Raw genomic sequence first — 21779 nt, 5'->3', positions numbered from 1 at the left:
AGTTGTTTGCACTGTAATTTTACGAACTTTTAGTTTTTGTGTAATTCGGTAACTACATATTCTAAACGAAAGCCCAACTCTTCACAAAAGCTAAGTCATTTATAATTTTGTTTACATTGACTTACGGATTATAGTAGAAACGTTAAAGAAGTGTCACAAAAAATCATTTCGTTTAGAAGATGTAATGTAACGATGTAATGGAATTGATTCAAGTGTTGTAAAATTTGAACCGTAGAATCAACATTTAATTGATAAAATATGTAGGCAAAATTTTAATTTTTCTTCTTCAAATTTCGGTATCTTTTCCAACCGATGGACTATCCGTATCTACGTGATTGAAGTGACAGTCAAAAGACCGGAAACACTTGAAGAGATACGATTCGAAGCGTGGGATTAAGTGGCCTTTGAAAGCCTAAAGTGGGCCTGATTGCGCCAAAGTTTTGTTACGCGTTGTGTCTACACGGTAATAATGCAAAACGAAATAAAAAAAAAAAAAAAAAGGAGAGGTCACGTGATAGAAGGTGCATATGATAATAAGAGGAATAATTGATGAGCCTTACCATGTACGGAGAGCAATTTAATTGTTATTGAGATGACGATTGTTGCCGCTAGTCGCACGCCTCCCAGTCTCGCCATGTCGGTGTAATTACGGTACGGTGTTTAATTAGCCGGTTAAAACGTGCCGCATGTTCGCGTACGCCTATAATAATACCTATATATAACGTACTCGCGATAGGTATGCAAATGATACATATTTTTTTCCCCGAAAGAAACTCCGTACTGACCGAGGAATATTCGTCTTGCAATTAGACTTAAGTATCGGATGAATCCCGTCGAAGACGTGGAGTCAGGAACCTCGCCGTCTTCTCGTCGACGCGGACGACCTCGTGACACGAAAGTTTCTTTCAAAATGTCCACGTAGTCGCGAAGCCTCAAGATGATGTGTACTTGCGATGCTTCTCTAATTTTAGTACCTCCCACCTAAGGCGCGCTTCACCTCTTTCTCTGATCGGGTTCGAAACACACTTTTCCACCTTATTTTTTACCACCTCCTACTTGATCTTAATGCTCATGGCGCCCGGCTTTCATGCCGCGGAATTATAACGCGTCTCGCACGTTTCACCCGCGCAACCCTCTCCGAAAATTTATTCCCATCCTATTTTAATTCCATCATCACGGACATTATTGGGTAATACTTCACCCCTCTAATGTGCGGGAAAATTTGGTCGCGGTGCTTTTGATGATACGCATTGCCTTTGAGCGACCCATTTTGCTTTTTTCCTTTCTTACATATTTCCGAATTTACTTTAGTATTTTCGCATTCACCGTCTCGACTTCGCACTCGTTGCTTTTCATTTTTCTCCCTCGCTCTTAAAACCTCCGAGTTTATTGTATATCTAAAAAATAAGCGTCACGAATTATTCCTTTACTATTTGTAGTTATAGGTATAATAAGCACAACCAAACCGACGTACAGAGCAGAGTATCTGCTCAAAAAACTCCGAGAAAAATATAATTATTATATCAACGTATGTTTAGTCTAATACTTTCATTCGTTCGGCAAAAAATATAGTCACGATCTTGCGGTTCAGCATGTTTTTTTTTTTAAAACGCCTCAATCCTGCCAATCGTTGCAATTCATCCATACTATACATGTTAACAATGAGCTGGATAAAACGCGATTAAACCATTCTCCGTGTGCATAGCGAACGGAGACCAAGGACTTTGAAGTCAATTACGTGTGAAATATTCATTGCAATTTACTTTCAACTTACATGCAAAAGTGACGTCAATATTTCTGTTCTCTTTCAATGAATTTTTTTTTTTTTACTTCTGTTCTATATTATATTTCACGGTCAGCATGTGTCACCGCAGTATAATTCGCCATTGAACGTTTATAATGTCCGAGGATAATCAAATCAATCATCGCATATCAATGAGTATTATGCAGAATTGAAATTCACACAACAGATTTTATCATCTGAATTTCCATACAAGGTCAGTGAATCATGTATTGTATTACATCATTTGCCCTTCAATCAAGGTGCGAAACATCATCGGCATTGTGCAGTTTTTCATTTGAAATGTACATTTATTTGTCGTTTAATGTTTATGTACAAATAATTACAATTATTGTACTATTATTTGTATTGCTAATTACAAAAACACGGGTGCTATCGGGTGTTGATTAAAAAGAATACAATTTCTAGTTACTTGCTCAATTCGGTATTTCATCAATACGTCGGTTGGCGAATTAAGTATTCCACAAATAATTAGCAACCGGGTCATTATGACGCGTGTGTTATTATTTGGTGCGCGAGTAGTTTGACATTTATTTAATTGTTTTTTGACGGCTGCTTTCTGCCTTTCGAAACATTAGAGCGAATGTATAACGAGCTGTAATTCGTAGGTTTTAAATACTATAACATCAACGTGCTGCAGTCGCAGATTGGTTCGAGACGATTAGTTATACGATAAATTATTACATGGCTAACATAATGTCAATTAACGTTTATATAGTTATATGCTATAAAGTGAGTAGACGTTATGCAACGCGTCCGATGCTTTTCCACGCCTTCTACTTATAAAACACTTGTACACTGTGTATCTATTATAGCTATACATGTGAAAACTCAGCATTTTCCTCATGCTTGATGGCTGTAGATATACTTAGTCATTCATACGCAGGCACTAATTATTCATATCTGTACTTGCACACACAATTTTATTTTCACTTTGTTTTTCTTCCATCATTTGGTCCCGTCAGCTGCAGGAATGTTGCGCCTAGTGAGTAAAATACTTATATTCGTAATTATCTACTTTCTAATAACGATCGCGGTCCAAGTGCATAATTTTTGTTAAAAAACGCAACTTCTCATAGGAGTATAAATATAAGGGATAAATTTATTGCAGATATATATTAGTAATAGTATACAGGTGTATTTTTATCATTCGCATTACACACACAGACACACGCACACACACGCATTTACCTATTCCTTGTCTACTACACGCGGTGATGCATTAACGAACATACATTCGTTTCGCATGGGCGGAAAGATAGTGTATAATAATAGATTGAGTTGTGGGTAGTAGATGTGATTCAAAAAATCTTCGTTACTACTTCAGCAGCTGTAATAAATCTGTCATTCTCTTCACACCAAGTGCGCTGCAAGGACTCGTGTATGTAGGTATAATTGCGGCATAAATTTGTAATTGATTTTGGTAGAGCGCGATGAGTGCAACAGAAACAGTTGCGAAAGTTTTGCAGCAAATGTCATATGCTTGCACCATGTAATACATGGTAGTATGTATAGCTGCATTCCACGCGAAGAACTCAGGCGACGACTGGCGCTAAAAGAATTTCCATATGTTTTATAAATTTCTTCTTTCACATGTGAAACATATTGCTATCCGCTGTGTAGAAAGATTACAAGTACGCCACATTTGTATGCACATACTGATGGATATAAACAACTTGAAACTGAATTTATTTTGACTGGAGGAATTTTATTTTCTTGAAAAATAAGTACGTGTTTTTAAGACAAACAAATCGTTAGCTATGATTCGTTAAATTTTTTCGATGGAGTATAAATAGTACCTATTTAAATATACCGAGAGTTTTCTACGAAACTCACCGCTCAACGCCGGCGGATAGGCAACCAGGGCTACATTTTGCATTCCCACATATTCAAGAGGCAAGTTTGGTTGCCTATCTGCCGGCGTTGAACGGCGATTTCAACAGAAAAATACCGGTAGAAGAAACCGACTTACTCATGTGTGTAAGACTCGCCCGCGGTGCAACAAGGACCATTTTTCTATGGGGGGAAAGGGTCTCCGGTGTTGCGATCACGTTGACGGATATCTGATTTGGACTGTTGGCGCCGTTTTGTCCGTCTCTTGACAGTGATCTTTGATTACTGAAGCCGAACGGAGCCGCGTGAAGATTGTGCCTGCAGCTACTGACGAGGTAGCTGCTTACCTGGAACAATTATTAATCGGCTGGCAATTCGATCTACGTTTTATAGGGATCCAGTGCTTGTTTATCCGTGTAGCGAGACACGGTGTGTCATGTATGTACATACGTACGGTAGTAAAATACTAGAGGTAAAGAGATACTTTCAACTTCCGGCGCGACTAAGACGCTCGTTTAATTGCCGGCGCCCCGCCAGGCGCTCAGCATGGTTCGTTCGTGTGCAATGCGCAAGCTATGTGTAATAAAGTAATATAATTGACGTTTCTGGCTTTCTATTCCGACAGAAAACCCGGCTGAGATGTAAGCTCGATTTAACGCCTCGATATCGCTGACCAAGCTGAGATGAGAAACGTAATTAACAGTTTCGGATGGAATACGTTTCGAATGATTGAATTTGCCTGTTGAAAGGTTTAAACTGTCATTTGAACTTATGGTCAAAGAAAAATAACAGCCATCGTAACTTCGGTTGATAGAAATTGATAATTCCAATGGTCATTGGTGGAATAAATTTTTCTAGAATTTGTCACGCGGCTTTCATTCATCGGTTTAACATCGTCTCAAAAATTTTTCCACATTCAAGCGAGTTTGTAATTCTGGCGGGAAACTTTTTGAAATCCTTCCGATATGAATATCACAGACTCTCCGATGCTTGTGAAATGAATAATAAATTTTACAACCGTCATCAAGGTCGGTTCGTTGTATTAATAACTATATAATAATACAAAATAAACATTATCTTACCGATGTGAGCAGAAATAGAGCGAGCAAAGCGAGTCCGAGCCAAAAGTACCAGGCTTCCCAAAGCTGGCGAGTCGGTCTTCGCTGTACAAGGCAACATTGTGAGTTGCAGCAGTATTGCTTGTTGATTGTACAAAATATCGGACCACTGGCTGTGTAATTCTCACTACGCAGTCCGAAATTGCACTCGTATATCGGACGCGCCATTGTACGATTAAAATTACCTGCACTTACTTCAGACACGTTTGAGCAACATTGATACGGTCGTTTAATTTGTCACACAGAATTTTAAAATTAGCCACAAATTATTATACTCACTGATTGAGTCGTTTACAGAGTGATAATTTATATCCGTGTACTTCACTTGCCACCGTAAAAACATATTATTAAAATACGAAGCGATCCTGTTTGATGGATAAATTTGAACCCCGGTGCATTAGCAAAAGTTCGAATCACTGTGCATTTTGTTTTGCATATAACGAAAGTTCCTGTGATTAACGACAGTAATCACCGTGCGATTGATGGCTGCTGATTTTATGGGAGTTTGTCGTGTTTAACTGAGGTGTTCGAACTTGCGCAACGCGCTTTAAATAGGGATAATCACCTCACGGTCAAAGCTTTGCAAGTTCGATCACAAGAAAGATGATTATTTGGCTCAGAGTCAATGTGCAACAGATGAAACGATCGTTTACCACGTGCCTCGTAAAACTGAACAAATTTTTAACATACCAGTTACGAATTAAGTTTACGTCGCGGAAAAGGACATGGCTACGATGGTAGTCTAGACGGCACAAATGCGAAATAATCGATGCGACGAATGTCCCTCGTACAATTTACGCCAGGTAGGTGCGGTCGATACTGACCAACTGACCGTACCAGGGTGCTAAGATAGTTCGAGCTGACTGTGACGCATTTAAATCACTTGTTGCAAACGAGCAATGTTGCACAGTTCAAATTTGTACGATTCTAACGAATAATCGGGATGGAGGAGTGAAGTAAATTGGGATTTTCGAGTTCTTCGTGCTCCGTGTACTGAACATGTTTGCCGAAATTAGTTTACCTGTCTGCAACAAATAATTAAAAAAAAAAAAAATAATGCAAAAGCGTTGTGACATTTGACCGAAATCGTAGATTGGTGGAAAAAGTTTAAAAATCTTAAATTTCTAAAGAGGCACGACTATGTAACATAACTTCTTTTCTCTCGATCCAGCAAAAATATTAATATAATACAGATTTACATTTTATTCAATCAAGTCAATCATTTATTATAAAACATTCAATTTATAAGTTCCAAATCAGTACTGTCCCGTTTCATGCGGAGGTGGTGGAGGTGGTGGGCCTCTCGGTGGGAATGGTGGCCTGAATTGCGGCGGCGGAGGGGGGGGAGGCCCTCCTTGTGAAGCAGGCGGAGGTGGTGGATGGCGCCACCCTGGAGGAGGTCTAGGCGGCGGTTGAAACTGTCCATACTGTGGTCCACCAGCACTGCCTGGGGGAGGCGGAGGAGGAAACTGGCCCTGTGGTCCCCAGTGTGGCGGAGGCGGCATCATGCGAGCAGCTTGCTGCTGCTGCGAGTTTGGTACAGGCATAGGAGGCAGTGGAGGTGGCATCCCTGGGGGAAGAGGGGGATGCGATTGGTGCATTCCTGACATCGGTGGTAATGGAGGAGGTGGAATGTTGGATGGAGGAAATCCTCCCGATGGTGGAGGAGGGACTGGAGGCGGGGGAGGGTGGTGATGGTGTCCCATCGGTGGCCCAGGAGTCGAGGGAGGCGGCGGGGGAGGAACGACCATTCCGTGATGATGGTGCATCATTCCGTGATGAGGATGATGCGGATGGTGCTGAACCTGGTGCGGCGGCATGTTGGGGTTCTGAGCCTGAGTCACTGGATTGAGAGGCGGTGCGTCCGCGAACAATTGATGCGGCCTGTCTGCTTGGCTTAGCGGATTTTGAGCTGCAAGTAGACGCTCTGCCGCGCTTCCGTGACGCTCGCCCTTCGCGTCTCGCTTAAAGGCGTAGGACACGGAGATTGGACGGTTGCACAAGTACTGACCATTCATCGCCTCAATGCTAGCGTCTGATGCGTCAAATGATGCGAAATTTATAAAGGCAAACCCCTTTGAATTTCCTGTTTCTGGATCTCGCATTATCTGAAATATGGGTAATGCGGAGCGTTAATTATTCACGTTTCTTTTCGATATATGAGACGCAACAGCTTAATTACTGATAATTGAAAGCGACTTAACCTACCTTAGGTGTTTGGAGAATAACACCAAATGCACTGAACGTATCGTAGAGTAATTTTTCATCTACTTCTGGATCCAAGTTTCCAATAAAAATGTTTGCTCCTACGTCCAAATTCTTCTGATGGGCGCTAGCTTTATTTACTCTTATTGGTTTCCCGTACAGCTTGATCATGTTCATAATTTTGATCGCGTAATCTGCATCCTCCTCCCCCATAAATTCGACAAACCCATATCCCTGGTGCATTTGAGTCACTCTATCTTTTGGCATATGAACGTTAACTGAAACAGAAAGTTAGTTTTGAACAGCTAAGCATGAGACATAATTTAATGAAAATGATTCAGGTTTTTCTTATAATTTAATGGAAGAAAAAGACAATAGCAAACTTTTCTTACCGACGGGGCCAGATTGTACGAAGAGTTCCCACATGAGAGACTCCGTAACTTTGTCGTCAAGACCACCAACATAGATTGTAGCATCTGGAAATACGTCATATTCAGGTTATTTATTAGTCACAATTGACTTAAGAAATAATTATGCGCGACAATGAAGTAAAAATTAGGATTCCAGGCAACGTTCTTTCAAAAGTACTTCTAGCTACGAGATAACATAACCTAACATAACCTAAATCGTGCATTGTTCGTAACAGAAAATGTTGAGTTAAAGATGCGCAATTGAAAACTTATCCGCGATGTTTGTGATATGTAAGAAATAGGTCTTTAAAACGAAACGACAATTGTTAATCTCCATTAATTTTCGTAAACATTATGAATTACCTTGATTTCTTTCGGCGATCGGACCGGCCGCCATCTTTCAAGCAACGCGTACGATTGACGTTACGATTTACTTGGCTGCTTAACTCGGCGTCGCTGTCTAGCTATGAAGTGAGCCAAAAATCGAGAGGCCATGATTGTCATTCGACAATCGATTTAAATGATTAAGTTTGTCCAAGCTTCGTCATTCCGACGTGTGACACGTGTGTGTATGGTGTGCGACGATGTGCGGTAGTAAACAGATATGATGTGAAATCTGCGCTATATCGCGAAGTAAATTGATTATTTTTCGCATAAAGGTAACTACTAACCGCGCGGAGAACTCCGAACAAACAGTGCGTGATTGTAGGTGTAACTAATAGCATGACTCTGTTTTACGTTTGCCGAATAAATATGCCCAACGGGTAGGAATGCAGGTTCTTTATATTCCCAGTAGTGTAATATCTCTAATACGGAATAAAGTAAAAAATAAGAAATAGTCGGCTGTGCGTAGCGGGGAATCACAAGCTGTCTGCGCTTGTGAATGTGAAGTATAAAAATCCACCGGTACGACAAAATACGCACTTCGTAAATACTGCGTCGTTATAGTTTTTCATTAGAGTTTTCGATTATTGACACTTGTTTACCGCGAATATGTTGGAGTCAGTTTTAAAGTACGTTTATTACGCTGTTGCGGCAAGTTTCTGGAACACTTAACGCAATCCTTTGCAGTTGCTCGCGACACTTGCATCTGACAAGTGATAAGTAAAGAGAGAAGAAAATAAAATCGAAATTCTTGGGTTTGACACGAAACCGCTCGCTTGTTTCTAGCTTTACAACTATTGTCTGACCGCTTTTTAGTGGCTGTGGAAAAATGAGTTCCAAACCAACTACCCCTGGAAAGGTTACCCTGGGTATGCTGAAGGGTGAGATTCAATGTATTTGTCTGTCGAGACTAATTTTTATTTCGCTGTCTATTGCCTCTTGCAATGTTTATTAAATCTTTGGTACTTAATTCCTAGCATGACCAGCATTCGGTGTTTTATTTTCCACAAACCAGCCTCTACATACTTATTTTATTTCGAAACTAATGTAGCAATTACAATTTGTGCCAACAGCGTGACGACAATATGGTAGCTAATTGTTTTTGTTAAAACAGGTAAACCAATAATGACCTCGGTGCCGGTGATCCGGTATCATGCCAGTGACGATGAACTTGAGGAGCTTTACCCAAGCACAGATGACGACGAGTTGTACACTCCGGAGTCTGAGCACCCATCGACAAAATCTAGTCCATGTAAAACTAGTCGGAATAGATCTGAGGATGAATTGGGAGAAGGCACTAGTCTGGGCAGGCGATCGGCAAGCGTCGATGGAAATTTGTCGGAAGGCACACCACCCACCGATCCATGGAAGATGTTATCCGAAATCAAGGGGAAGATAACAAAAACTTTTGAGGAAAAAATTTCTGAGATTAAAAGTGAGAGGAAAAAGAAAAAACGCAGAAGCAAAGATAATTCTAGTGTTAGTGATTCCGAAGACTTGGCTGACATCACCCCAACTGAAGATAATCTTTCGGAACAACAGGAACTGGAGTCTTCATCCCCTGTAAAATTCAGTAAAAATCGTTCCGCCAGATTCACAGGATTCTATAACATTAAGACTGGTCTGAAGACAAAAAATTCTGAAGAGGATAGTGTTGAGAGTGGAGTAGAGGCTGCGGAGCTCGCCGAGGACGATTTGTTATCAAAATCTAATTTGGATGACAAAAATTTACAAGCTCAGCGAAGCTCGGATGGTAATAAAAAATTACAAACACCTCTGATCAGACTACCTTTGAATGCTATTGAGAAGCTTATTCCACAGCGAGTAAAGTCCGAACCTGCATTGACTCAACTTTTTAAGAAAATAATTTATCAGCTTATCAGCGTTCCCATAATACTTCTCGGCGCGTATCACGTTATTCCTTTGCCTGAATACATAGTTGGTCTCATTGCTGGAATATTTGTTACAATCACGATTCAAAGAGCGTTAGCTCTAGTAACTCAGACTTTAATGACACCTCAGAAGATTGAAGACGTCAGAAGCGGCGACGAGCAGGTCTCTGTTTTGGAAATACCTGCAGCAGAGGAGCATGTCGTTTTGGATCGATTTGAAGGGTGGCTAAATCAGCTGCCATACAGCTACGATCCTGACAATTACCACGTTGCTAGAACAGTTTCAGTTTACTTCAGATTAGAAGGAGGCAGCTTAAAGGTGATGGAAACTAAGACGCGAATACCAAAACGTGAAGTTTGGGACGAGCCAAAACAGAACGTTAGATACATTTGGAAGAAAGTCTACACGCTTGCTAATGCCACAATTAAACTACTTCCGGAAGGGCTGATAAGAAGAAGGTAACTTATCACAGCTGTGCCTATACAATCCCTGGTATTGTTTACTTTTTAATGTGAACCCTCTAATTTATCTTATTTCTTCTTCTCCGCACAGCTTAGAATATGAAATATGATGTTTCGTTGTTACAGGAGGTGGAGTAAAAAGTATCCAATCTGCATAACATTCGGTAAGGATGCTTTAATTGAGAGTTCTTCTTTAAATGAGACATCTGAGGATGAGATTCTTCAAAAAATTGGCGTTGATGAAGATGGCACCATTCATGAAGAGGATGAGACTGATGAAGATCTGTCTAAGGATTCAAAAGAAGCTAAAGATGTTTTTGAAGATTGCACCGACGAGAGTGGTCAGAGATCAAAGATGTACATTTTTGCACGAACAGACAGACAGAAGGAAGATTGGTAACTCTCATCAATCTTTTATAATTGGATCGTTTTGTTTAACTACCTGTTATCGACGTGTGCATCATTCAATGCAATTCGTTTGATTCCTTATGTCATTCGTTCACTAAATATTTCAACTTGCCTTGTGGGTACATATTGCAACAGTAGCTGCAAAATATTACAACTGGTTTTCACTGCATTGTCAATAGGTTTAGACGACTGAACGATGCTGTCAATACAGCTAACAAGCGTGGGTCAGTAAGTTCTATAAATGAGATAATCCTGGCAACAACATCGCCGCCTGTACAAGGCAACAACGAGAGTAAGAATTCTGTCACTACAATCGGATCTTCAGAAATTCCTAACGAACTGAGTTACAGTGCTTATATGGCGATGTACACAGCGGTAAGAAGAACATAACAGATTTTAATTTTTTTTCAGTCATATTTCGTATATTCATGCCTTCTTTTACAAGTGTTGCCATTCTATTTTAGATGACTGCTAGTGCGTCATCCGATTCTGAGAATAGAGAGAAGAGTAACATTACTTGGATGAATGCTCTTGTTGGTAGAATCCTATATGATATGCACAAATGTCCAGAAACTATAAGTTTGATTCAAGATAAAATTCAGCGTAAAATGTCAAACATAAAGTTGCCCTACTTTATGGAAAGTCTTCTCGTGTCAGAGTTAGTAATAGGCCAGGGCGCACCTGTGATACACAAAGCTTCTCAGCCTGTACTGGATCAACGCGGTCTTTGGCTTAATCTAGATATATCTTACGAAGGTTGTCTTACGATGACAACAGAGACGAAGGTCAATCTCATGAAACTCACAAGAGCGGGTTCGATTTCTGGTAATGCCAGCGACATGCCAGGAACCGATAAGCCAAAACCGGCTCGATCCCCCATGTTTGATAGTGACGTAGAAGATAGTCCAGAGACATCTACCGAAGAAGAAGATAATTCAAATGTCACTGTGCCCAACACAGCTCGAGATTCAACGTTAGTTGAACATTTATTTACGAGCACCGGAGATGTTATCTTATTGTTATTTGATGTCACTTTATTTTTGTGAAATTACAGGCCACCTCAATCGTCCGGTAGAAGGTTCCTGAATATGGTGGATAAGCTAGCCGCCAACAAATATTTTCAGCACGTGAGTTGACGACATTGGTTTACAAATTCTATTAAATAATGTATTCGACGCTCGATAATTGAGAAATTGATATGAAATTTGAATCGGTAGCTAAGCGTCTCATGTGTCTGTTACAGGCAACAGAGATACGCTATATACGACGTGCAATGGAGGGATTTTCTAATAAAGAGATTCGACTGATGGTCACAGTGTCCAGTATAGAGGGATGCCTCGTTTTGAATATACCGCCGCCACCTTCGGATAGATTATGGTATGGCTTTAGAACAGTTCCAAAAATAAGTTTAACTGCAAAACCAGCGTTAGGTGAGAAGCCGGTCAATCTGACTTACATAACGAGTCTTATTGAGAACAAATTACTGAGGGAATTCGAGAAGCTCGTAGTTCTTCCTAACATGGATGATCTAGTGATATCTCTGTGTCCCAATTATCCGTACGTCTTCTAATGTATTCATGAAAGATGTGTGTGAGAACTTGAAATTCGCGAGTATTGCAAAGAATCTAGGTAAATATTACTGTAAATATTGAAAGATTTTTGAGTAGCTGTCTACGCGAACAGAGATGGGAGGAAAGGGAATCACTAAAAGAACCGTTTCAACGAATGAATTTGAATTTTTATTGAAAAGTTTTCAAAATAATCCTTGCACTAACAAGTGAACGTAAGTGCTACATGTAAAGTTTTATATACAATGCCTGTTCTAATTATATTTTTCTCATCATTTGAAAACACATATACGAACTTTTTTCACATAATTCAATTTTCTAGCTTTAAGGTGCTCTTTGAATTTTCAACGAAAAGTTTTCAGCATTACCTAATTGGTAAAGTGAGACGCCTTATACCTCAGATTTAAGCAAAAACTTTCATTAAAAATTTCCTTTATTCTTCTGCTCGATACAGTATTGTGTTAAAAAGTATACGCCAACACATGTCTTTCAACATGTAGCGTGAGATTGATTATAGGAATTGAAGGTAAACTTTGATACAATGCAATGCATGTAAACACCTTATTCATAATTGCGTTAGACCATCGCTTGATTTTCTTGGTTGAAATTTTACCATTTTCCTTATTCCCCTTCCACCAGATATGCTTCGTCTATGAATTTAGGTATTTATGAATGAATTTATTGAATTTAGAAGATGCATCTCTTAAGCTCTACATGTAGAGAAAGATAATGAAAAAGCAAACAAAGACAGTTTCGGATTTAGTACATCTATGGCAGAATGCGATTATTGTGATTATTTTGATTCATAGGAGCTGTAGTGATCGCATGGTACTAGGGTAAATAATGTAGATCAAGCCTTTGACTTACTACATTGAAAGCGTCTGCTGTATGGATTGTAGTTTATTCAGTTATTGGTTTCTGCTGAAAGGGATATTTAGTGATTTAACCAATTCAAATTGGCTGTTTCCAAATAATTTTAAGAGATTCGGTGGTTTTCCAAACAAATATTGAAAATGAGCTGTTACATTGATTTTCTCGATTGACTGAGTAGAAAGGTATTGTTATTAACATTCTTTTATATCGATTTAGCAATTTTCATCTTGTCAACATACATATTGCATATCTTATCCTTTTTTCTCGGTAGTTTGACAAACACGTGATTAACTAACGCTGGGTTCGATACGAGTGTTCAGAATATAGCTGAAAACGTAACGATGAATAAGCAGGATTACAGTTAGCAACAGTATTTGCACAGTATATTTACATACCGTTATGTAAATATCAAGAGGTTTGCGAGTTAAGTTTCGTAAATTACAAGGTAGATTGAAGTTGATAAGATTTTGAGCATTACAGAATTGACATTATTGGATCTTGTCGACAGTGGTGTATTACAACGACTTTCCCTTCATTTAGGCGCAAGAAACGAATAATCTACTTTCAAAATCCTTTTTTTAATCCTTCGTCAATCACTGAGTGGTAATATTCTCCATTTGTCAAACTGATATAATATGTGTTGAATTATTCTCCGTTTACTTATTTGCATATTCTATTCTGTTTGACTTTATTTTCAGTACTATCTTAGTCACTGTTTCATTGTATTGATTCGAAAATTCACTTTGTTTGTGCGGAAACATTTGCTAAAAAAAATCACGTGTCTTCTCGTGGGTACTACTTTTTGTTCATTTATGTGTACTAATTATTTAGTAATAATATGTGATAACTTCTTGTCTTCAAAGGGTCGTGAAATTTTCAAAATACCAAATATTTATGTATATGTATGAAAAATACCAGTGATTTATTTCGAAGTATATAAATTTATACTCTCTGAACGTTACTCGGGATAAATTTATTTTCCTTACGAAATTAATGGGCGTAATGATTGAAAGATGCCAAAGCTTAAAATTTTCGGGTGACAAGCAACGGAAGATTGATGTACAAAAATCTCTAAAATGAAAAATACAAAAGGAACAAAAAACAAATTTCGATAGATTTGTTTTGGTAAATTTATGTATCATTGGTTTTTTGATTGAAATTGTTCCCTTGACACATATTTACCCTATATCTAATTAACTTTGCAGAAATTAGTCCAGAATGCAATTCTGGTTGTCTTATTATACTACTTATATAAATATATATATTAATATATTTTTCGGCACACCTTTACACAATGTATTATGACGAATATAAAATTTAAGTTTAAATATTTTTGTACTCATCGAAAACGAAATAAGAAAACCGAAAGAAAATATTTAAATAATCAGTCAGATCATTGTTTTGTCGACTTATCGTTCTGTTTGAAGTTACATGCTATCAAGAGTTTTTAACTTCCAATTCCCATTTACGTGGTCCAACTGATAAAAAGAACATTAATTTCTGATGGTGATAATTCTTCATATCTAGGTAATTTGCGTTTGTGATAAGTTCTTTCTTTCTGTTTCAACGTTATTCCCCACTCTTTTTTTGCTGTTACTGCCGCTCGAGGTCCGATCTATTGATGAATATTTACTTTAATAGAAATGCTATCAAATATAGATATCTTCAGCGGCGAATAAATTTTATCTTGCCTCTTTGTCCTTGCCAAGTCATCATTCCCTTATTATTTCTCATATCTATCGCTTACTTTCAAATTAAGTCTGCCTTTTGAGCGATACTGGTTGTGGGAATGAGGTGCTCATTTGGATGTTGACAAATCTATAATGTTATTATAATTGAATTAATGGACGTCAATAAGGTCCGCCCATTTTTTCAAATTTCGTATCCAAATTCTTGCTCAGTATAAACTGAGAATAGAAAATCTGTCGTGAAATCGGTAGTTAGCTATGGCGATAAATTTTCATCTATTAAAAACAGACGATTGGAGTATGGATTGATTGGGAAAATTAATTATACCGATTTACAGGTGATTCTACTGTAAATTTGCTTTCTTCTATAATCAACTCAACATTCCAAATTCATTTATGTATATCTAGGTTGCATTTTTTGGAACTTATTTTGGAATAATTGACTTACGTTATTTATAACGGGTTTGTGGTATAGTCTCCAGATAAAAATTTCAAAGCTTAAACTGCTAATATTCACGTATATCTTTACTAATTTTGTATAATTCTACGTATAATATTAATTCGTATAGCTGCCGTCCGTTAATAATTACGGAATTCAAATTTCAAGTGTGACTTTTTATCTGGATTATTCAATAGGTAAATATGTATTATTGATGAACAATATAAAATCGTTGTTTTTTTTACGGATATACGTGAATGTAATTGGCTTTTCTGTACGTGTTTTCAGTCTGGTGTTTTCCATGTAATTTGTTACGAAATAAAGTGTTATATATATTTGTTGAACGAAATATGGTCAATTATACTTGCACATATGTTCTGTACATTTATATATGAACATCCGAAATTCCAACTCATGTAATTTCAGTAACCTATTTTTTTCCTTTTCAATGCTTCAATTTCTCATTCGCCAAATATGAGCTGAGTTTGAACTATGCGCCAGTTTGTGAAAAGCAACATCACGAAGTCGAGTCACCCACAATTCCCTAGTTTCGTCGTAGAATTTTTTATCGTCACGTCGGTATGAATTGAAACTGCCGTAGTTTTTTTAGAAATAAATTTCTAATTAAAGCATCAAATAATTATTTCGTGTTTACATTACGCAATGTATTTGCAATAGCTTGATATAACAACGTAACCTCTTTTTGAAATACAGACATCCATTCGGGTCGTAAAGAAAATTAGCTCAACTGGTCAAATATCGGCAATCTCTACAGAATTGCACTTGCGCAATGTTATTCTAGAAACTTCCTTCCTTACCATCCAGAGCACCAACAGTTACGTTCGCATCACAATTAAGAGATGGCGCTGCAATATGTTTAGAGAAAATTGCGACCGAGATCTACACCTCTGTCGAATACAGCTCTGGTTGTTAGACGATATAACGATCAAAACCTTTCCTAGAAACGATTACTTAAAACAGTGTCTTTGCACGTGTGCTTGTGTAAATTAATGTGCGAAGGAGCAACCGACGCCCGTAGTGGAACCGTAGCGAATATGAATACAAGCAGGTTTGATCGTCCGAACAATTAACTTTCGATGTCGAGTGACATGTGTAATTAATTAAATAATTGTTATGGTATCTGCGGTGATTTAATTCCTCGTTGTGTCGTGCAATTTTCATTCCAAATAAAATCAACAATGTCTACGTGACTCGAAAGCGACGATTCGAATCGATCTTGGCATTAGGTATAATATACAAGTTTGTCACCGGGAAGGCGGTTTGATCCGCAGGGCAAAAAGTGTTTCTCACCGTACAAGGCGATGCACGTGATTCACGAAGCTTGTGCTCGCGAGCTTTGAGAGTTCGCAGTTAAACGGCAAAAGAAAACAAAAACAAAAAAGGAAGACTGGATATTTATCGAGGGGTAAATAAAACCGATCCGCGTATCTACGTGACGACCTCTCGGAATTTAGATGAGACGCGTCCTCTTCTCGGTTCCAACCGCGCTTCTTGCCCGTTGTTTAGCTCGGTTCAAACTTTTTTACCCGGGCCCGTCACTTCGACGTCTCCGAGAAAATATTCAATTTGCCGTAGTACCGCATGCCTTTATACAGCTTATACGTCCTTGAAAATTAACTTCGTCGCCGATCGGCTTAAATAATAATTTGCAGCGCATAGCTGCGAGCCCCACGTTTTTTTTTTCTCTCTTCCTCTCTGTGTACCATATAACCCCAAGGAATATATACGATGTACGGAAAATAAACACAGTTGCAGTGCGCAGTAAAGTAAATTACTCAAAACATTATGGTGAACTCTATGGTGGGCCGGAGTGAAATATATTATGTGCCAATACTTCATCAAATTCGAGATGTGGGTGAGTTTGAATAAAATTTTTTGACTTTTAAATACCTATGATGATGAGAACGATGATATTAATAATAATAATAATAATAATGATAATGATAGAACATGGATTTTCGCATGAACAATTTAGTTTTTTATTCGTTGTTTTTACACATTAAATAAAACTGATATAGATTTACTTTATCCGTTGTTTTCTGTTTTTTTTTTTTTTTTTTGTTCGTTTTGATAAACCTCTAATAATACAATAATATCACAGTTCAGAGATCGATCGCTTAATACAACAAAGTACAATCGTGGTATGTACAACCCAATATACAATACACATACATACATATACATAAATCTATGTACACTATTTGTTTTTTCTTTATAGTCGTTTTTTCATTTTCCTATACTTTTTACATCGATACATTACACGCATTATATTTAAAATAAAAATAGTAGATCACTTTATCAATTCAAAACTGTATAATCCTGATCACTGATATCTAAACATATGCGTAATCGCAGATTAAGAATCACATATTATTACAGGCACAATTCGCCTGATTATATAATATTACACGAACCGCGAAATAGTTTTAAATAAATTGAGTCTCTCATCTTTTATATCGATGGTATGCTTGTTACATACAGTACCAACTACACAAAAATTCACCATATTCGCAAAATTATTCGTCCATATTAAAAATATACCGTGGATATTAGCTCTTTAACACGCAAGGAGCGGACTGCAGCTCTCTGACTGCCTCTGCCCAGGCTTCCAACCTCGGTGCACAAACCAAGGTCAGATCTCCCAGCCTTTTCTTTGCCATTATCACAAATTCTCCTTCGCCATGACGCGCGTCGCACAAACTAGGGACTCGTATTCGGACCTCCTTGCGATAAATGTCACCGGTGTCCACTTCGTTGTCCTATAACAAGTATAATCGTAAAATTAATCCATGTTTATATGCATGAGAAAAATTACATAGCAGGTACAATAATATCGCGAAAATATCGTGTCTGTACGAAGTCGTCAACAACGATTGAAACGACCGAAACACTTGCGGATCAAATCCACCGCAGTATTCTTTTTAAATTTTATGCTGCCAGTTTTTTATTTATTTTTTTTGTGTTATCACTAGTTGACCTTAATTTTTGAAATCATCGTTTAAGCGATTGATTTACCCCTCTTTTAGCTGTCTCTAATATCAAAGAAAAAATCCATCGTACTTACGTCGGCTAATTCGTCGACGCGTCGGAGCATCTTTGTCACCCTGAGAACGAGCTCGGCGGCGTCGATTTCGGGTCGTTTTTCGACGGCCCTGACGGTCCCCCTGGCGACGAGGTCGCTCTGGCAATATGCCTCGGATAGTTCCTCCTTCGAGCAGGGTCTGCACTCTCCCTCGTCGTCGACGAGGTGGGAGAACTCGAGGTCGTACTGGAGCTTCACCCGGGTTCGTCCGACGGTAGGCGGCTCGTCGGCCTCGACGTAGAGGGCGGCCACCGGTCCTCGGGAATGGAAACAACGGTGCAAAGCCTCGTGCTTTCCGTCACTCGGGTTGTAGACAGGCCTCAGGGTGCCCTTCGCCTCCAGGTAGACTCGCGCCGGTCCCGAGACTTTCACGCAACCCCGGAAACTTCGCCCTCCGCCACCTTGCAACACTATGCGAAGCGCTCCTCGCGGGTAGCGCCAGGACACCGCGCCTCTCGAACATCGAAGATAAACTGGACGGACTCCTCGACCCCCGCCTCCACTGTTGGAAATAAATTTGACGATTAATAATCCCGAACTCGGAGGAATTTCAAAGCGCCCGTAATCGCTTTTCGAACACACGAGATGTAGCGACATCTCCGTAAGTTCCCGGTTTTCGGGCTGTCGGGGAAAAGCACTTATCCGAACCTGGTATATCGATCCTTATCCGCTGGATCAATTTTCGTCGATCGTCTGACTTATTACAATGCAAATACACCAGCCTCTGTAAGAGTACCCGATTTTGGGGCTGAAAGTATATACCCCAGGCTCTTAAACTCCGTAGCCGTACTGAATTTAGTGCTATCTCGAAAATATCTGTGACAACACATGGAGAATAAACGTCGTGGTCATTTGTAACCTAGGATGTCGAAGTATTTGGAAAATATTGCTTCAATTATTTCTCATATGTTTCATGTCTATATAATCCGCCTCTGACCAACGAATATATCCAAGATCGAGAAAATGTACGAGTCTCATTCGTATAATACCTATAATAAATGTACCTTCGTATATATTATATACGCATATAGATGTATATATGTACATATATATATATATATATATTGAATATATAATATAATTTACTTCACGCGTGGCTTGTATATGATTTGTAATAAGTAGGAGAGAAAAATCTTGCTTCAAAACATAACCAGTTGTACGGCTTTATACAAAACCGGTTTCGCCTCATGCGACAAGGGAAACACCCCGTTCTCATTATCATTATACATCCATATATACATATATATATACGGTATGCATGTATGTATAATGCATATTACACCTTTGGCGCTTTGGGAATAAATACAAGCCGAAGAAGGTGGCAGTTAGATACAGGATGTGGCTATATTAAAAACTCGATGTCGCGCGTAGCGTATCAGTCTGAAATCGGGCGAAAATTTTACGCGGTTTGTTATCAGATCTTTGTAAATTCTGTAATCGATGATCGTGTAAATGGACAGGTTATTATTACACACCTAGGCCTTATATAATTCTATACGTATCGTATGCCGGGGTAAATATTGACGGTTAGACGAACAGAGAGGTCTAGTTATACTCTTTCCCTGACACGTGAATCAACACAGAATCATACGATTGAATGAAGAATTTATATTCACGTTTACAAAACTCCACTAGACTCGATTGACGGTCAAAGATTCTAAATTTCACAATATTTAAACCTGTTTCGAAACCTGTTACGCTCTATAACGCGTTGCGAATGTCAAACGATTCTGTATCGTCACATGACTCAAGTAAATTAGATAATATTGTCCAGAAGTGCCGTGAAATTGAAAAAGGAATTGTATTTTTAACGTGCAGTATTTCGAATTCTTTGATTTGAAACGATTTGTCCATCGTGTAGAAAAATGTTTTCTATTCCGTGTTGTACTTGCAAAATTTTACAAAAAAAACGATTTTTTACCGCTAATAGTAATGGAGCTGGTTATAAAAATTGAAGCAAGTACTGTCGAAGGAGAGAACCATTGCAGTTCAAAAGCACCTGCATATTAGCCGAAATGATAAAACTGACCTTCCGACCCAGTCGCATTGGTCAGCGGGAGGAGCAGCTGCTGCAGGATGCAAATGTGTCGCGGCTGGAGCAGCATTGACCGCGGTTTGACGAAAATGTAGTAACAAAAATCCAGCAGCAGCGAATACGAAGGCGTAAGATGGCCACCTCGGCTCGGACCTTATCATCTTTCGACGAACTTTCGCCTCCTCTTAATGATATTCTTCACCAACTTCGCCACTGTCGTTTCTTGAATTGTCCTAATAATTTCTCCGACATGTACGAGGATGAACTTGGGAGTGAATGGTATTCCCTTTGCCCGATTACTGTTAATCAGCTATTATAAAACACACCGTCGGGATATTTCACACTTCCCGCACTTCGGCAAACTTCTACAATGTCACACAATTCGCAGTTCATTGACGATCATTCGTTGTTTGTTATCAGTGGTTAAAATCGGAGTATCTACCGTTGCATTTACTAGTTCATCATCGTCAGCTTTGTGCTTCTTCTTGTTTTGGGACTTTGTATTACTCGAAACGTACGTGTGATCGATTTAAACCGTACCGCGTCACTGTATCCATGAAATCACAATCAAACACCGAAGTGACACGAAGCAGAGCTTTTCTCTTACGCTTGATAAGGCGATGATCGGCTTTGTTTCGTTGTATTATCAGTCAGCGTTTTCTGTACTTGTACTATCATCGGTAACGCGCAGTCTTCATCTGATCCACTCCAATCGTGAATATAATCCTTTTGTAGCAAGGTAAGCACATTCGCTGTCAACCTTCTCGAACAAGGCCGGTATAAAAATCCAAACGGTAAAACACAATACACGTTGGTATTGATCCTGGATTTACGGATGGAGAACGATCCCCTTTCGTAATGTTAAAAGGACGTCGTCGTCGTTGTCGGTGAAAATTGTACGGAAATCACCTCAGGCATAGTTTTATTCATATTAAATCCACATTTGCTTATTGGTACTATAGTTGGTATTATTATACCGAGACACACTTGCAAATGTACAGACAAAAGCAACGTTACACTGGCAAAGTGTGATTTTCTCTTTATATTGTTTGCTATTTTTCTTCTTTTTTATTTTTATTTTAAGAAGGATGGCGGAAAACTATTTCAGTAGGTGACTTTTGCTTTATATTCTAACTATTTACGTAGAAAAAAAAGGAACCAACGAGTTCACTTCAACGATGTTATTGTCCTTTGATTTGTTTCGAAAGGAGAAACCGTGCAGAGGAGAAGACTTTTGGTCGTCTTCCGTCGACATGACTATCCCTGTTTGAAAGTCGAGCGGGAACTGTCGCTGAAACCACCGACAACGACTGCCTCGTTCTCCAGCCTACTTCTGCCCCCTTCGTTCGTCTCTTAGATCTTTTGGTGGGGGGTCAAAAACAAGATGAGGGACGCGGGGGACCCGAAGGGGCACTTGAACGCGGTGCTGTACACACGCCATCTACCGTGCCTGAAACACGCACACACGCGACACACGTGCCGTAGCGGCGGGTAAGAATGTACGCACAATTTCTGCTCAAGGATCTCGAAATTCGAAAGGAAAGAGGACGTCTTCGGCCT

General features: G+C 39.0%; 6 protein-coding genes across 9 annotated transcripts in view; 2 read left to right on the top strand and 4 right to left on the bottom strand.

Annotated features, from left to right (window-relative positions):
* LOC124213160 (BMP and activin membrane-bound inhibitor homolog) overlaps nucleotides 1–910 on the bottom strand; it is a 34236-nt gene extending 33326 nt beyond the window's left edge. The window contains exons 1-2 of the mRNA XM_046614135.2: nucleotides 786–910; nucleotides 561–700 (exon numbers count right to left, since the gene is read on the bottom strand). The gene's annotated coding sequence lies outside the window, so the exon portion shown is untranslated. The remainder of the gene's footprint in view (nucleotides 1–560; nucleotides 701–785) is intronic.
* A 1147-nt stretch (nucleotides 911–2057) lies between these two features.
* On the bottom strand, nucleotides 2058–5554 carry LOC124212343 (uncharacterized). The gene is made up of 3 exons (XM_046612248.2): nucleotides 4717–5554; nucleotides 3774–3981; nucleotides 2058–3353 (listed from the first exon to the last, which is right to left on the bottom strand). Exons 1-3 carry the CDS (start codon nucleotides 4918–4920, stop codon nucleotides 3337–3339), a joined length of 429 nt encoding a protein of 142 aa, XP_046468204.1. The 5' UTR covers nucleotides 4921–5554; the 3' UTR covers nucleotides 2058–3336.
* Nucleotides 5555–5937: 383 nt separating this feature from the next.
* On the bottom strand, nucleotides 5938–7874 carry Spx (Spliceosomal protein on the X). Its single transcript, XM_046612247.1, has 4 exons — nucleotides 7731–7874; nucleotides 7350–7433; nucleotides 6961–7235; nucleotides 5938–6860 (listed from the first exon to the last, which is right to left on the bottom strand). The coding sequence occupies exons 1-4, from the start codon at nucleotides 7762–7764 to the stop codon at nucleotides 6009–6011; spliced, it is 1245 nt and encodes a 414-aa protein (XP_046468203.1). The 5' UTR covers nucleotides 7765–7874; the 3' UTR covers nucleotides 5938–6008.
* Nucleotides 7875–7898: 24 nt separating this feature from the next.
* LOC124212341 (testis-expressed protein 2) lies at nucleotides 7899–15654 on the top strand. 4 transcript variants are annotated; one of them, XM_046612243.2, is made up of 8 exons: nucleotides 7906–8026; nucleotides 8568–8632; nucleotides 8866–10102; nucleotides 10232–10501; nucleotides 10693–10888; nucleotides 10978–11486; nucleotides 11568–11640; nucleotides 11757–15654. In XM_046612243.2, the coding sequence occupies exons 2-8, from the start codon at nucleotides 8581–8583 to the stop codon at nucleotides 12081–12083; spliced, it is 2664 nt and encodes an 887-aa protein (XP_046468199.1). In that variant the 5' UTR covers nucleotides 7906–8026; nucleotides 8568–8580; the 3' UTR covers nucleotides 12084–15654. The 4 variants fall into 4 exon arrangements, with proteins under 4 accessions (XP_046468201.1, XP_046468199.1, XP_046468198.1 ...); XM_046612242.2 differs by having other exon boundaries at nucleotides 7918–8026; nucleotides 8538–8632; XM_046612245.2 differs by lacking the exon at nucleotides 8568–8632 and having other exon boundaries at nucleotides 7899–8026.
* A 176-nt stretch (nucleotides 15655–15830) lies between these two features.
* Nucleotides 15831–21779, top strand: part of LOC124212331 (rho GTPase-activating protein 44) — a 79912-nt gene continuing 73963 nt past the window's right edge. Inside the window, exon 1 of the mRNA XM_046612225.2 lies at nucleotides 15831–16957. The gene's annotated coding sequence lies outside the window, so the exon portion shown is untranslated. The remainder of the gene's footprint in view (nucleotides 16958–21779) is intronic.
* On the bottom strand, nucleotides 17138–21534 carry Metrn (meteorin). Its single transcript, XM_046612237.2, has 3 exons — nucleotides 20214–21534; nucleotides 18167–18686; nucleotides 17138–17861 (listed from the first exon to the last, which is right to left on the bottom strand). Exons 1-3 carry the CDS (start codon nucleotides 20378–20380, stop codon nucleotides 17652–17654), a joined length of 897 nt encoding a protein of 298 aa, XP_046468193.1. The 5' UTR covers nucleotides 20381–21534; the 3' UTR covers nucleotides 17138–17651.

This window comes from Neodiprion pinetum, chromosome 2 (assembly GCF_021155775.2).
Source record: "Neodiprion pinetum isolate iyNeoPine1 chromosome 2, iyNeoPine1.2, whole genome shotgun sequence".
In the NCBI taxonomy this organism is placed as follows: Eukaryota; Metazoa; Arthropoda; class Insecta; order Hymenoptera; family Diprionidae; genus Neodiprion; species Neodiprion pinetum.
The sequence above is the reverse complement of the archived record's forward strand: the minus strand, read 5'-3'. Positions and strand labels throughout refer to the sequence as shown.